This window comes from Coenobita brevimanus, chromosome 86, assembly GCF_032717465.1.
Source record: "Coenobita brevimanus isolate Jiangsu-jjx chromosome 86, ASM3271746v2, whole genome shotgun sequence".
NCBI lineage: Eukaryota > Metazoa > Arthropoda > Malacostraca > Decapoda > Coenobitidae > Coenobita > Coenobita brevimanus.
Genome location: NC_137039.1, coordinates 23,174,269 through 23,192,017, shown reverse-complemented (window position 1 = coordinate 23,192,017; position 17,749 = coordinate 23,174,269). Strand labels below are relative to the sequence as shown.

At 42.5% G+C, this 17,749-nt stretch overlaps 1 protein-coding gene across 1 annotated transcript in view; it reads right to left on the bottom strand.

The window, feature by feature from the left end:
- The window catches only part of LOC145410605 (uncharacterized), a 128,420-nt gene extending 113,590 nt beyond the window's left edge, over positions 1 to 14,830 (bottom strand). The window contains exon 1 of the mRNA XM_080280719.1: positions 14,767 to 14,830. Coding sequence (XP_080136845.1) covers positions 14,767 to 14,830 — 64 coding nt within the window. The remainder of the gene's footprint in view (positions 1 to 14,766) is intronic.
- Between the last annotated feature and the right edge of the window lie 2,919 nt (positions 14,831 to 17,749).

The window sequence follows — 17,749 nt, the reverse complement described above, 5'->3', positions numbered from 1 at the left end:
GGGAGTGTAGGGGAGGGGAGGGAGGGGGGAGAGGAAGGGGGAGTGTAGGGGAGGGGAGGGAGGGGGGAGAGGAAGGGGGAGTGTAGGGGAGGGAGGGAGATCTGGACTGATAAGAAAGAAGGGGGAGGTTCACTCTCAAGGAAGGGGGGGGGGGAGGTGGGAGTAGGTGTGATGGATTGGCTGAGAGAGAGAGAGAGAGAGAGAGAGAGAGAAAGAGAGAGAGAGAGAGAATGGCTTGCTCCCAATAAATCACTTTCCTTCCTCCCTCTCTCCCTCCCTCCCTCCTACCGCCTCTCCATATCTCACAGACTTTCACCCATTCAGTACGATGACGCTTTTTCCTATCTCTACAAGGCTTTATTTACACTACCAAAACACTCTATACCCCTTTCATCTTAACCTGGTCCAAATTTTCACCTTTTTCCGGTCTGTACCAAGTAGCTCAGTGGCAGGAAAACACAATGCTCCAACTCTACAGCCTTCCCATAGCACTTCTACGTGACTAGCATCAGTGTGTTAGCCTCCTGTTACAACTCAAGATGAATAGGTAACAAATTCAGGGCAAGAATGATTTTAAAGAGTATATTAGTAAGACCTTAATGAAAGATATATAACTTTTATTGTACACACACACACACACACACACAAAACCGTGTTGGTCATGGGGCTGAAGTGGTTAACCCATTGAGTCCGAAGGTGATTTTGCATTTATTTAGATCAGACGGTTTTTTATTGGCCTTCTACCAGACGATTTATATTTCCTGATTACCAAAAGACGGTTTATATTACAGGCATATCACATGAGGAATTACTAACATTTTTTGACAACCATCATTTATGTTTATCGACTAAGAGCAGACGATTCATACTTGTCGACCCCCAGCAGACGATTTATATTGAAACCAGACGATTTATATTTATTGAAGCCTCACTATTTATTTATTGAAACGAAACAATTTATAATGAAACCAAACGATTTATATATATTGAAACTAGACAATTTATATTTACTGAAGCCTCACTATTCATTTATTGAAACGAAACTATTTATAATGAAAACAAACGATTTATATTTATTGGAGCCAGACGATTTATATTGTCTTCTGCCTACCACCAGACGATTATCCACTATATTCTGACTGCCGCCAAAACTGTCTTATTCAGCATCACGTAACCAATCCCTTCACTCCGATGACTCGCTTTCTAATTCAGTCCTTGCAACCATCAGACGATTTTGCTCAGCTTGGGTCAGGCCTCTTGTAGTGAAGAGACTAATGAAGGCTACATCTACGTCCTCTAGTTTTTTAAAAGTCTCTACAAAGCTGAATAAAATCGTCTGTAAATAGGTGTAAAATATATGAGACGAAGGAGTAAATGGCCTCTCTCTCTCTCTCTCTCTCTCTCGCCGTATGCACACGTCCGGTAAGTTAATGATCATCGGGAATTATTTTGTTCTAGTACATTTTTTTTTTCACTTTCGTTCAGTTCCATGACGTACTGTACATTTCACGACATTCTTTGCTATTCCTGGCGATTTTACTCAGCTTTGGATAGACTTTGGAATCGGAGGGGTTGGACACATGAGTGGCCTTTCCGAAGTTGTACAGTATATAATCGTCTGACAGTTGCAGATATGGAGCTAAAAAAATGTCAGAGGGTAAATATTCACTAGAGTTTGGTTGTTAAGTGTCTAGCAGCTGTGTGGGAGAAGACAGGAGATAAAGACATGCTATCTTATTTACATGTTAAGTTAAAGCCTTGTGACCAGGGACATCAGCTTAACTCTTGTATACGGGAGCTTGTTATGTCTTCATCTCTCCTCAAACACCCACCACGCACGTCACCACCAAGGCAATAAATACTATCCCAACCTGTCCACGCTGTATTTGATTCTTACCGTCCCCAAACTATCCTTAATCACGACACGATAGATTTTTCCAAACTGGTGTGGCTAGATACACCTCTTCATCCTTCCTTTTACCTCTAAATTCTCTCTTATGCTATTTACATCCGTGTGATATTAAAAAAAAAGTTCTAGGACTGGAGGGATAAATGTGAGAAAAAACAAAACAAAAAAAATCAGGCAATATTTCACTGCTACTTAGATTTGCTTATTGTAGAAATTGGTTAGGCTCTTTCATAATATCCTTGGCCAGACATACACAACGACCTGGGACTTTCAACACATGATCTGACACGTGGTATGCTAGTTGTGACCTGACTGCGTTCCGTGACCTCACCTCCAACATGACCTGTGACTTGCAAAAGATGAAATACCTTGACCCAAGACCCAACCTACGACCTGACGATGAACTATGACCTCATCTGACGTACCATCTGGTATGACCCGACCTGGTTTGTGACCTACGTTACTGTCGCCTATAACCATATGTGACTTATGACCTAAAACTCAGCATGACCTATAACCTAGTGACCTGATCTCTGACCTGGCCTGTATCCCAATCCGCAAGGTATGGTTCCCTGGTACAGCACTTGTGAGGGGTAAGGCAGGGTTGGTTGTTATCAATAAGAAACGACTGTCAATATGTCCACTTTTCTGACCACTGCACGCGCGCACACGCACGCACGCACACACACACACACACACACACACACACACACACACACACACACACACGTGAAAATGTAAAAAACCGGGGGAAAAGTGTTCAGACATCACGAGATATTATGGTCTTGGTGTAGTGGTTGGAATGCCCCGGCCAAGGTGACAGTCCTAAGTGGTAACAGGAGGCTTGCCGATTACTTAAGCCCACCAAGGAAGGTAAGACTGGCTTCACACCCCTAAATACAGGACTACGGTAGCCTAGTGTCGGGACCCTTACACCTCGATAGGGGTAAAATGGGATTGGCAGCTATCCTATCTATCAGTTCTACCCTACCATCTATCCATCTAATGCCCTACGCCGCAGCTTGTGTGGGGCGGCCTCGACAAAAGGACCTTCAGGCTTATCCATACCTGCCCAACGACCGTCTCTTCCCACGGCACATCACCTTCCCACACACGCGTCTCCCACCACTGTCATGCATTACGGTACGTTATCAAGCACACTTACCAACCAAACTCCTGTCGCCTCTCCTGCTTCTGTCTCCATGAACTTTAACAACCCCATGATTTTGCAGTAAGTGACAATGAGACAATGCTCATTTATTTATTTATTTATTTACTTTTAGCCTTGTCTGTTTTCAACTATCTATACTTTTCAGACTTCATGAGAAGAAACACAAACAGATGCGACAGGATTCTTTCTGCCGAGAGTAAGTAATCAATTATATCCTTATTTTAAACAATACACTATCATACACTTCACTGTTTTATCATACACACTATCATACACTTCACTGTTTTATCATACACACTATCATACACTTCACTGTTTTATCATACACACTATCATACACTTCACTGTTTTATCATACACATTACCATACACTTCACTGTTTTATCATACACACTATCATACACTTCACTGTTTTATCATACACACTGTCATACACTTCACTGTTTTATCATACACATTACCATACACTTCACTGTTTTATCATACACACTATCATACACTTCACTGTTTTATCATACACACTATCATACACTTCACTGTTTTATCATACACACTATCATACACTTCACTGTTTTATCATACACACTATCATACACTTCACTGTTTTATCATACACACTATCATACACTTCACTGTTTTATCATACACACTATCATACACTTCACTGTTTTATCATACACACTGTCATACACTTCACTGTTTTACCATACACACTGTCATACACTTCACTGTTTTATCATACACTTCACTGTTTTATCATACACACTATCATACACTTCACTGTTTTACCATACACACTATCATACACTTCACTGTTTTATCATACACACTATCATACACTTCACTGTTTTATCATACACACTGTCATACACTTCACTGTTTTACCATACACACTGTCATGCACTTCACTGTTTTATCATACACACTATCATACACTTCGCTGTTTTTTCATACACACTATCATACACTTCACTGTTTTATCATAAACTCAGCCATCATTAACTTACAGGAGGTCCTCTTCACACCATCTTTTGCCTTCACTCTCCAGACTCGTGTGTGTGTGTGTGTGTGTGTGTGTGTGTGTGTGTGTGTGTGTGTGTGTGTGTGTGTGTGTGTGTGTGTGTGTGTGTGTGTGTGTTTCTGACTATGACAAGTTGGTGGGCACTCGCAACCTTCATCCCCAAATACACTCAACGCTCTTCTTTCTCACTGAACTGTACCACACACCACTACACTACAAACCTACCAATACACTTCCCTAATCCACTACGCTACTCTACACTAACCACAACTACTAAACTACGGTACTGTACATCAACACTATTCACAAAGTTACATCAGTCCAACTTTAACGGTACCCTGCACTACATTACGCTACACTTCCCCTAACTACACTACACAACTCATTACTACACTAAACTATAAAGCAATCTAGCTACAATACACTACACTTCCTCTAACTGCACTATACTTCACAACACTTTCCATAACTACACTACATTGCATCTCTCAGCACATCACTACATTACTGTACACTTCCCGTCATTACGCTCCACTCCACTACACTACACTACACTTCCCCCTACTAGCCTACACACTGCACTACCCTCACGACCTGGGGGCCTGGCAAAACTGCAGTCCAAATGTCGAGATGAGCCATTCCCTTGCAAACTGGCCGGAAAACCGCTGCCCGTGCACTCCTCGGCGTGAGAAAATGAACACGTCAATATCCAATTACCTTGCAACTTTAACCTTACCACCACCATAGGAGAAACTGCATGAAGATACTGTAATTTTATAATATTTACGCTTATGCTTTATTTTGCATGTCCACAAAACTGACATATTTAATATAGCTGAAGGAACAAGGCAGGACACTGAGTCACTGCCTGGTGGATGATAACGAAGATTTCATGCACCGTGTTCCTACTGGCTGTGGAGAATTTGTAACACCTCTTTCTCTGCGATCAATTCTGTACATTACACCTTAACATTCTCTTGTATGTTACTACTGCAAACTATGTCGATAATAAACGCTGCAAACACCGTACAAGGCAATAATAGGTATACCATGATGTTAAAGAATGTTAACGATGAGAAAAAGGTGCTACCAAACATCCTCGCCTACCTGGAATGAGGCACTATATAAGGAAGCCTCCCAACGTGGCCTGCACAGCCTCTCCAGAATCCAAAGAAATGCTAAAGGTTTGTGGATGCTGCTTCCTACTCTGTCACTATTGACTAGATATGCAAATAAGGAATCCTGTTACATGTATGAAAGAACCGAGTTGTTGTGTACCATTTTTCTCAGTTTTGATTCGATTTTAACCAAGCTTAATGAAAAGACGGAGTGAGCGAAGAGACTGGCCCCCCTCCCCCCCCCTTTTTTTTTTCACTGAGTCAACGATCAAGGTCAGACGGTTGGGCCAGATTAAACAGTTCTGACCCGATCTGGAACAAACCTGGCAGAAGGGTTAACGGTACGGCACGAACGATGTGATTCTATTTTGAAAACATTCGGTCAAAGACCAAGGTCACCGGCGAGGCCAAGGTTCGACCCGTGTGTGTGTGTCTGTCTGAAGAAAATGACTAAAACAGTTGCTACCAAGTTTATTCGGGCCAAACTTGATGGAAGAGTTGAGGGTCAATCAAGAGGGATGATTTACTCTTTTTACGAGCATTTGTTCAAAGGACTAGGTCTCATGGCAAGATCACATTATTTTTTTTTCTAATTTAAACCAATCTTGGTGGAAGGGTTAATGGTAAGCCAAGGATGAAGGGGTTGTATTTTGAGAGCAACCATTTAAGTGTCAGGGTCACTAGGCAAGGTCAAAGTTAGCCTTGTGTTGGTTGTAGTGTGCGAGTATTTGCTGGATATTTGTCAGCATATACTGTACATGTCTGGACTAGGTTAATCCTGTGTTTCGTGCTTTGTAGCGGATCACAGTAGCAGCAGTAGCAGTGAAAATAGTAAATATCAATAAAACAACAATAAATTCTCGTAGGCTGTGTGTTACTGAATGTACTGTAGCGAGTGGCTGGTATACAAGTGGCATGGTCGGGCAGCTTAGACAGTAATATACACACTGACGCCGTGCTTTAACGGGGCCTGAAGGGCAACTGACTCCCAGGGCCGAGGAACACCACTGCGTTTATATCAAGGTAAAACACAGATGAACATCGCAAAATAATAAGTCTCTATACAGCATTGTTCTCCGAGTAGTGCCACAGAACTGAAACCTTTCCTTCCTGACTACTGATACCAGGAAAAACACTCCCAAACAACACTCTTACTACTCGACCATCCTTGCACCCTCTGCCTAAATAATAATTCAAATAAATGCTGGGTTGTATATGGCACAGGCGACTTCGTGCAACCTCTCCCTTAGCGATTTAGTTTGGCTACTGCATCTTACTGTTCTTTCATATGTTATTTTAACTGTCTTACTATCGACCGTGCGCATCAGTGACGAGAGGATAATAATGTGCAACAGGCAAAATAAACAGCCGATGGAAAGGTGCTAAGAAATATACTTACGACACAAAATTAATGTTAAATCCGTTTGTGAATCATTGGTCTGAAATATAGGATCGTATTTGGGGTTACTGAATTCCTAACATCCCGTCCTTAGCGATTTATTTTATGCGCTACACCTCACTATCCTACGTCGGTATTAAAACGAAATAAACTGCATATGAGAAAATGCTGAGGTGTAATATGCAAAACACATCGCCAACGATGAGGTGTTAGGAAAGCTCCAATGCCACTTAAGACACGACCCTAAGTCTAATTTTAGGCACAGCTTGATGGCCTGAAGCGATGATGATGATGATGATGATGATGATGATTCTGTGGGTATTGATGACGAACATGATGATGATTCTGCGGATATTGATGATGATGATGATTCTGTGGGTACTGATGATGATGATGATTCTGCGGGTATTGATGATGATGATAATGATGGTGGTGGTGATTCTGCGGGTATTCATTTATTCAGTATTAATCGTATGTTTTGTGCAAGAGCCACACACGTGTCCTGAAAGAGACAAAGCTTTCCTTTCACTTCTCTGCCCAGCCCACTACACTACACTACACAACGCTACACTACATGACACTACACCACACTACACTACACTACACCCCACTACACTACATTACACTACACCACACTAAGCTACACTACATACTACGCTACCAAACACCATACTACACCACATTACAAAGCACTACAATACCGAACACTACGGGTAGGATACATAATACTAAACTAAGCTACACTACCAAACCCACTACACTACACTATCAACACTGCGCTACACTACACAGCACTACCCAAGGCTACACCACACAACACAACACTACACTAAACTATACAGCACAACACTACAGATCCCTCACTAACTTTCACTGCACTACACTACACTACAGTACGAAGCCCCTACTACAATCCACAAGCACCACTATACTACCCTACACTATCCAGTACAATACATTAAACTACTCAACTCCCACTACACTACACTACACCTCACCACACTTCTCTTGCCCCCACCACAACACATCATCATGCCTCACCACCACAACAGTAAGGTGTTGTTGGCATATACATTCCACTCTCACTATCACTCCCCCTCCCACCCTCCCCTCACCCCCTCTACCCCCTCCTGGCCCGCCTCTCCTTGACACCAGGCCCGCTGATCTCTCTCCACACACACACACACACACACACACACACACACACACACACACACACACACGCACACACACACGCACACACACACACACACACACACACACACACACACGCACACACACACACGGTTTAACCCATTTCCCTAAGTCAAATGCACACACAGGCTGTATATGAAAGATCTACACATACCCGTACGTCACACACACACACACACACACACACGGTTTAACCCATTTCCCTAAGTCAAACGCACACACAGGCTACATACGAAAGATCAACACATACCCGTACGTAACACACACACACACACACACACACACACACACACACACACACACACACACACACACACACCACTTTACACCTCAGATACAGGCAGTGCTTCTCGTAAGTTAGGGATTTAAAAAAAAAAAAAAAAAAAAAAAAAAAAAAAAAACCTCCTTTTCCCCACCACCCCTCACACCGTCCAGTAAATTGCATGAGCCTGGCCAAGCAGTTTCGAAGGCAGCAGGCGAATTTAATCTCCCTCACTCTGCCTCCAAACGACTTCACTTGGCTATTGATATATTTTTTTTAACTAAAGGGGTTAAATTTGGCCTACACTGACCTCCTCCCAATAAACCGTCACCCCAAGATGAATAAAATCGTCCGGCAGTAGTAATAGTAGACAAGAAATAATATCACCGTACTGAAGGGGTGAAAATATAATTTTTCTGTAATTTTCAGGGCAATTGGTAGCACAGAAGAATGTTAAAACTGGCGACTGATAAGGCCTTACTGTAGAGCTTCACACATACACACACACACACACACACACACACACATTCTACAAACATTCTATACACATACACAGACTCTCTCTCTCTCTCACACACACACACACACACACACACTGATAATCTAGCACAAGTACTATGCACGTGATACGCCTAATGCCATAGTCGTACTTGCTGGGTAAAGTAAAAGTGGAGTGACGAGATTATGCTTATTTCTCAACACATCTTCATGGCTACGCACATACGCATACACACAAAAAAACATACACATCTCTAAGGCTACATACATACGCATACATACACAAAAACATACACATCTTTATGGCTACACACACATGCATTCATACACAAAAACATGCACACCTTTATGGCTACACACATACGCATACATACACATAAACATACACACCTTCAAGCATACACATCATTCGGGTTACACACACACACACACACCAAGAGTAATATACAAACACCATTACATACACACACATCCATACACTATGCATTCACATAAATTTTTACATACAGTGCACATTTATTGAAAACATAAAGGTAGATGTATACACACACACAAAAATACACATTCTTATATGCTTGTGCAGATATACATAACGGAGTATACTGTATATTTAAACCTGTGGGGCCATACATACGGCTTACACACGGTCATACACATATACATTTATACAGGATGCCACTGGGTTACATGTACTTGCTGTGTGTGTGTGTGTGTGTGTGTGTGTGTGTGTGTGTGTGTAGGGAACCTTGAGCTCTCTGTATAAAAACACTACAATGGACCATTCACTGACCCGCCTGTGTGTGTGTGTGTGTGTGTGTGTGTGTGTGTAGGTATGCTCGTTTGATTTGGCATATGAGTGTTGTTATGTGTATTGTGGAATATGTGAGTGTTGGCATGTGTGTGTGTAAGTAAGTAGATGTGTTTCAGCTAGCATGTGTGGGTGTGTGTAGGTATGTGCGTGTTTGTGTATGTACATGTGTTGGTATATGTATGTCACTGTTGGCATGAGTATAAATGCTGACATGTGTGTGTGTGTGTGTGTGTGTGTGTGTGTGTGTGTGTGTGTGTGTGTGTGTGTGTGTGTGTGTGTTAGCATGTGTGTCCTGGTATGTGTGTATGTGCGTATTTTGTGTGAGACTGATTTGGTGTGTTGGTATGTGTACGCACTGTCATGTACGTGTGCTGGTATGTCGGTATTGGTTGGTATGTGTGCGTGGGTGTGATGGTATGTGAGTGTGCTGGTGTGTGTCTGTGTACCACCAGAGGCATGTCAATTAAATATTCTCTCTCTCTCTCTCAAGTATAAATATATTTGTCAATTATACAAATATTCCTCTCTCTTTCTCTCTCTCTCTCAATTATAAAAATATTTGTCAATTATACAAATATCCCCCCCCCCTCTCTCTCATTATAAAAATATTTGTTAGTCATGCAAATATCCCTCTCTCTCTCTCTCTCTCTCTCTTTCTCAAAAGAAGCCTTCATCATTTTTTGTGCACTACACTTTGACACATCAGTAAGGGCAACACTGCAACGCCAAAAACCTTCGCTCAACCTTTTTCCGTTTCCATTACGTGTGAAGTGATCGATGATAATTGAAAAATCAGTCGACAGTGACCTGGGATGGAAGAAGAGAACGAGGAACAAGCACAGTATCAACAAATCGACACCAACAGTATGGTAATAATAATAATAATAATAATAATAATAATAATAAAAGTAATAGCAACAAAACGCCACCACCACCAGCAACAACAACAACAATAATAATAATAATAATAATAATAATAATAATAATAACAGTAATAATAATAAAGCTATGTCTCCAGATGCAAAACACAAAACCATTCCTTCAACATGGCGACAATACTTTCTTCTTCCACCCAACCCTTTCTTCAGCTGAGGGGGCACATTTCGTGGTGATGGCACTGCAGGAGATGGATTTCTACACCCTTTACTCCCAAGGGCCTCCTAAGCAGAATATTACTGTTGGGTGGAAGGAAGACTGAAATACTGGATGCCAAAACCCTTGTTAGTGTACCTCTAAAATGCTGACTGATTACATGCACACTGACAACACCTGATACTAGTGCAGACTGCCAACACCTATTACTAATAAACTCTGACAACACCTGTTACTAATGCAGACTGACAACACCTGTTATTAATGCAGACTGACAACACCTGTTACTAATGCAGACTGACAACACCTGTTACTAATGCAGACTGACAACACCTGTTACTAATGCAGACTGACAACACCTGTTACTAATGCAGACTGACAACACCTGTTACTAATGCAGACTGACAACACCTGTTACTAATGCAGACTGACAACACCTGTTACTAATGCAGACTGACAACACCTGTTACTAATGCAGACTGACAACACCTGTTACTAATGCAGACTGACAACACCTGTTACTAATGCAGACTGACAACACCTCACCCTCAAAGGCGTTCTAAAAATGTCCGTGTACAGTGGTGGGTGTCGCTTTCCTCTGCCTTGGCCCTCTCAGGTTTAAGAGCACGGCCATTACTCCCGTGCCTTCATATCCCCCTCCCCTCTCCACTGCAGCAGCCCCATGAAGCCCCCACAAAGCCCCCTCCAACCCCCGAAGCCCCTCTCCACCCACCAAGCCCCTAAACTGCGCCCAGGGTGATATTGCGCCTGGTGGAAGCCCTCAAACTTAAGGCGCCATTCTTCTGGACTTGGGAGACTTAGATAGCATAACTATATAATCCTACTCTATCATTTTCATCCTAATGTGGCCTGAAATTACCATCTCCCTCTCCTTAACGCTGACTTTTAACAATGCATTAACACTTATGATGCTAGTCACGAAAAAGTGCTAACGGATGCAGCGCCATAGTAGTGTCTTTCCTGCCATCGATCTACGAATGCCATAAAAGGAAGAAAGCCTGGGCCAAGTTAACGTGAAAGGACCATAGGTAGAGCAATAAACCGGCGAGGAAGAGGTGTTAAGGTGTATTAAGGCGACGAAGATAAAGAGAGTACGATGGTTCCCTGAGGAGAGGCAGCCCGGGAACGAGATGGAGGGACGTAAGACGGTATGGCCTGAGAGAGGAGATGAGACATGGCAAGAAAGGCTATACAGAGCCACGATTCACTGACGTAGTTCATTCACTCATCCATTCATTTATTTATTTCATTCAATGATCAATTCATTCATTCATTCACTCATTCATTCATTCAGTCAGTCAGTCATCCATTCAATCATATCTTTATTCATTCTTTCATTTGTTTATTCATTCATTCATTCATTTATTTATTCATTCATTCATCCATCCATTCATTCATTCATTTTTCACCTAGCGGAACCGTGTCGCTGCCAAACTCAAATACCATGTCGTGGCTGCATGATATTCGATGTGATTATTTATGAGGCACGAATGATTCTCCTTGGTTACTAGTCATATTCATCCCCCACCCAATGTGACTAAGCCTGGTCATCAACTGAGCTGAGAGGGTTTAGGGATCTTTGCAGGTTCACACAAAACCGCTATAACAAACTGACAAGCAATTTCGAGTCGTAACCCTAATCTGTTTTTCGTGAATGAGTAAATGGCTAGAACGTACAGTATGTGATTAAGATGGAGTGGGGGTGAAGAGGAAGGGGAGACGAAAGATGAGATGGAGTGGGGGTGAAAAGGGAGGGGGAGACGGATGATGAGATGGAGTGGGGGTGAAGAGGGTCGGGGAGATCGAATGGAGTGGGGTGAAGAGAGAGAGGGAGACCGAAGATGTGACGGAGAGGGGGTTGGAGGGGGAGATCGAATGGAGTGTGGGTGACGAGGGACGGGGAGACCGAAGAAGAGGTGGAGGGATGGGGTGGAGTTGTATGTGGGAGGAGGGTGTGAGTTGGCGAGAGGGCAGGTGATGGTGGAGGACAGGGTGACATGGAGGCGAGAGGCAGACAAATGGACAGAAAGAACAACGACGGTACAGAATTACCCCAAATCTATTGCTACCCCTACAGAAAAAATATCTTGAGTTATTTTGGTCTGCGGATAGGAAGAAAGAAGGAAAAAAAAAAGAGAAAAGAAGGAAAAACACAAGAAATACAGACGCTTCCCATGTTTCTAGTTCCCCCTAATAAAATAAGAATGTAAGTTAGGGCAAGGAATCGATGGTGGGAGTTTGAGAATCCTACCTCCTGACGCAAATACCTGGGGATCCGTCTGTCCTGGAAGCCTCTTACAGGATACGGCGTTGGTAGATAAGATACAGAAGCTGGTAATGTGCGGCGTATTTTAAGTGCCTTCGGAAATTTCGTAACACCTCTTCCTTAGTGATTTATTCTGCATATTACACCTCAATGTCCTCTTGTATGTAACTGATGCTGTGTCGAAAATAAAGGGATTTTCTTTTTCGAAATTAATATCAAGGTACAATATGGAAAATGAGTCGCCGAGAAAAATGTGTTACAAAGCCTACCATGCCAACCAAATACAGGCCTGAATAATAATAATAATGATAATTATAATAATAATAATAATAATAATAACAACATCAAGGGATACTTAATACTTAACAGTGGGGAAGAACAAGTACATACGAGAGAGAGAGAGAGAGAGAGAGAGATTCCTATTAACACTCCCAGGCTCCTATGACTCACCCTCACCTGAGTAAAATCACCTGGCGTTACCTGGAAGAGATAATCAAGAGTTGTCCCTACCATGAGACGATTAAAAAGACAATAAATAACACAGCTAAAAAATAAAAATACTTAGGTGTATATAAAAAAATAAGTAGCTATGAAAAAAGTGCTACGATGCCTTCTAAGCCAACGAGAATATGGCTTCAAAAAATTCACTGTTCATTTCCATTTTCCTGAAGCATGTCCGAAATTCTGACCTCATGCACCGTTCACCATCGTTCAAAAATCATGCAGTAGTGAAAGACCATGCAATGCGTTTCGTTTTAAAATGGGGTGCGTGTGGTTAAACTGCGTGCAAAGTTAAGCAGCGTGGATATTATTAGATTGCGTGCGTGTGGTTAAGTTTCAGGAGAAGTTGATTGACGTGAGGATATTCAGTGTTTAAAGTGCGTGTGTTAGTGGCGTGCGTAGGTAATGCGTTAAGGTCTCGAGTTTCCTTTGCGTGCACTTTGCCCCATCAAACGTGCGTGCTTTGATATTTTGCGTGCACTACTTCTATCTTTCATGCACATTCCACTTTTCGTGCAATTTCCCTCCATTATTCGTGCATCCTTCCTGTTACTATAGTTTCTATACATATGTTTCACGACAACACGTGCGTTTTGTCTTCTTTTACGTGCACCATTTACGTTAACATCTTCCTTTATCACGTGCATTTATTCAACAGACGTGCATTTTCTCTTTCCATGCACTGCTTGTTGTTCATGCATCTTTCATCCAACGAAAGACGTGTTTTAATATGCATTATTCATATTATACACCGCATGCATATTTCACTGCACGTACACTTTCATCACAGAATATCTAATACTGTACATCCTTTTTATTTTACGTGCGTTCTATCTTGCACATGCATCTTTTCCCCCCCGTTTCCGGTCGTGCCTAACATAAACACTTTTCTTGGTGTTCGTGCTCTTCTGAAGCGCATCACACGTGCAACATCGTAAAAAGGAAATGTCAAAGGCGTGCACTGATCCAGAGGACGTGTCGACCTTCCACGAACGCCTTTAGTCCGGTGGGATGTTTTTGATTTTATTCCTGCTGCCTCCAGACGATTTTATTCAGCTCGAAAATACGTCGCCTATTGAAAGAGTGAATGGAGTCTATTCTGTAACTTCTTTACTTGGAGCACTCCCTTCCAAGAGGTACAAAATCGTCTGGAGTGAGCAGAATGATATAAAAAAAGGTGTCCTCAGAGTGAAGGGATTAAGCCTTTAGTCCTGTCACTGCTACGGGTTTCTACCGAGTGAATAAATTCGTCTGGTGTTGGCCGGAACAAATTACCTACGTGCATTCATACTGGCGAAATTCCTAAAGACATTACGGTATTTCAATCTGGCTACCGCAGACGAATTTATCCAGAATCGGAGAGGCCATTCTAACTTTACATACGATCTTGCGTCGTGCACCATCAAGAGAAGCTTTATCGGCCGTGCGTTGGCGTTGAGTGCTGGCGTGCAGGTGTGATGCGAACGAGGTGATGTGTGTTGCGGTGAGGGTGGTGTGTCTTACCTGCGAGGGAGGACTTGAGGCAGGTTGCAGCGGCCCTCCAGCACACACACGCCAGAGACCCCATGCCGGTACGCTCTGGCATCCTCACCCTTAACACCAATACTCCTACAGTGCGTTCCCTCCTCACCCTCACATCCTTAGTTCACCGCTTGCACTCACACGTCAGCCCGTTCCCAGCTGTCCAGGCCGTTCACACCTCACCCCTTATGCGTCCACAGATAGGCTACTCCTCACACGTTCGGAGGTCACCCCTTGACGCATATACGGCGGCTAACGACTGACGTTATGTTACTTCGGCTAACACTGGACAACTTTAAAACATCACAGGGAAACCTCCCGTCATCCAAAGATTAAACGCTGTTCAGTCAGGCCGCACACGATGTTAGGTTAATCAATCAGAGTTGCTACACCAGCCTGTGAACTTTTCGAGGTCAAGACTTAAAAAACCTTGTTAATAATGTCCTCAGAGTTAGGAAACTACATGTTCCCCGGGTCTCCCTGATCGAGAGTTGCCAACGCTTTGCACGCCGTTAACCTCAATCAAATCCGTTTTCACTGTGATTTACTGAGCCTCCCAGGTGGATTTCATAGCGTGGGTCCTGCAGCACTGCCAAACCTTTCCCTTCCGCCTCAGTTGTCTCCACCACACCACGTAAAGTCCACTCAAACGTAAACCCAATGTAAGCTCCTTAACCCTTTTGGTAGGGTTGGTGCATATGGGTACTCAGTTCAATCCAAGAGAAATCCTAGTGGTCAAAGGGTTTAAAAACAATCACGAGTAATCCTTCTCTGCCATCGGTACACTTAGGAATATTATTTAAACTGTATATTAAACGATTTTCTTCAGCTGAGAGAAATTCTAGAAGTTAACATGTAGAAATGGCAGTGTCGTGTGTAGTAAAAAACATTTCCCTTTCACAACACAGATCCAAGTCAAATGGGTGGAGGTGCATGATACGGCTCCAGTCCTGGTTTCGGGGGAAGCCTTCGTTTCGGCTCCCTCTCTTTTCTATTTACACACAACACCACTTTCGCCACCACGTCCTCTTCGGTGCCACGCTCCCTTCCACATGATGATGATGGAGGGAAAGTTGGTGATTTTTCTTCTGTTTTTTTTCTTCCCTGTTTTACCGGTTTTCTCACATTCTCTTCCTTGTTTACCCTTTTTACTTCCTGTTTTACTAATTTCACTTCTTCTCAAACTTTCATTTCCTTTTTTACGAGTACAAGTTCTTTTTAAGTCTCGCTTTTCTCACTTTCTCTATCCGTTTTACTCGTTTCTCTCTAGTTTACGTGTTTTGCTATCCTTTTCCCCTTTGCTTAGCGCTTCATTTTTTTCTTCCCTGCTTTCCTCTATATCTTCTTATCTGTATTTTATCTCTTTCTCCTTGTTTAACCTGCTGCCCCTCTTTCTTTCCTAGTCATTCTTTCTTTTAAACACTGCTATATTTTTTTCTTCCTTTCAGCTCTCTTTCTCACTGTTCTTTAATTTCACCACTCTCTTCCTCCTTATTCTATCTGCCTCCCCTCCTGTCTCCTCTTGTTATATTTCTTGTTCTCCTTCCGTCTTTGCTATACACAAGTTCCTCTCTTTCCTACTCGTTTTAACGTTCTATATCCTCCTCCTCCTCGTTCATCAGTTCTTCCCTTTCTCTTTCCTTTCTGTTTAGTATGTTCTCTGCTTCCTTGTTATCCTCTCTTTGTCTGTGCTCAACGCCTCTCCCTCTTATCTTACCTTGTTCGCACGTATTTTCCTCTTACTTCTTGTTCGCACATGTTTTCCTCTTATTCCTCCTTGTTCGCACGTATTTTGCTCCTATCTCTCCTGGTTCGCACGTATTTTCCTCTTACTTCCCCTTTTTCGCACGTATTTTCCTCTTCTCTCTCCCAGTTCGCACGTATTTTCCTCTTATTCATCCATGTTCACTGTACCTCTTCCCATTTTCCGCGCCGTCTTTTTTCCCCCTCTGTCCTTATTAAACCAGGCCTCCCCTCCCCCCTGTCCTGCGTATTTTTCCTGTGCTATTAAATGCTTGTCCACGAGAGGAAAAAAAGGTGAACTCTTCTCTTTCTCTCTCTCTTTGTTTTACCAGTTTTTCCTGTTCACTCTTCTCACCTTTTTTTTTTTTTGTCTGGTTTCAATTTCCCTTTCACCCGTTCTTTCTTTTCTTTTTTCTTTTTTTCTATTGGTTTTCTACGTCCGTCTTTCTTCCCGCCTTCTTGTCAGGTTCTTCCATTTTCTTCTGTCATTTTTTTATATTTCAATCATTGCCTGAAGTATAGAAAAAAAATTGCATACATAAACTTTTAGTACCGTTATAATACTTGTGTTTCCTCCGCCCCTCTCCCGTTCCTGGCTCTTTATGTTCAACTCCTTCCCTATCCCCCGAAAGGAGGATGGTATATTGCAGACGACCGACTTCAGCCTGCAGTTCACCGGGTTTAGATTCAGTTGAAACCGGAACAACAACAACAACAGCAACAACAACAAGGAAATGAACGAATCTTGAATTTGGCTCTGTTATCTTATTTTTGTTTTTTTTCTTGGATGGAACAATCTTGCGAGCTCCTGGCCTTTGGTTCTTTCTTCCTTGCATAAAAAAAAAAATAATAATAGTGGGGAAGAGTCGGAATGCTAATAATACAAATAACTCTCTACCCCTTCACTATGATGACTATAGGTAACAACCCCTTCACTACCATGACTAACAACCCCTTTACTACGATGACGCCTTTCTTTAATCTTGCCATTCACATACAAGCTCATCTGGATGTGGAGAGCCCTTTCGAACTGGAGGGGCTAGATACAGCCTTCATTAACCCTTTCAATCCGGTGACGTCTTTTGGCCATCTTATTCTCGATGTTTGCAGACGATTTTATTCAACTTGCAACATACTTTTTAAATTGTTGAGGTTGCTTATAGCCTTCAGTAACCCTAGGCTACACGAGGACCATTTCTAAGCAAAATAAAATCGCCTGAGT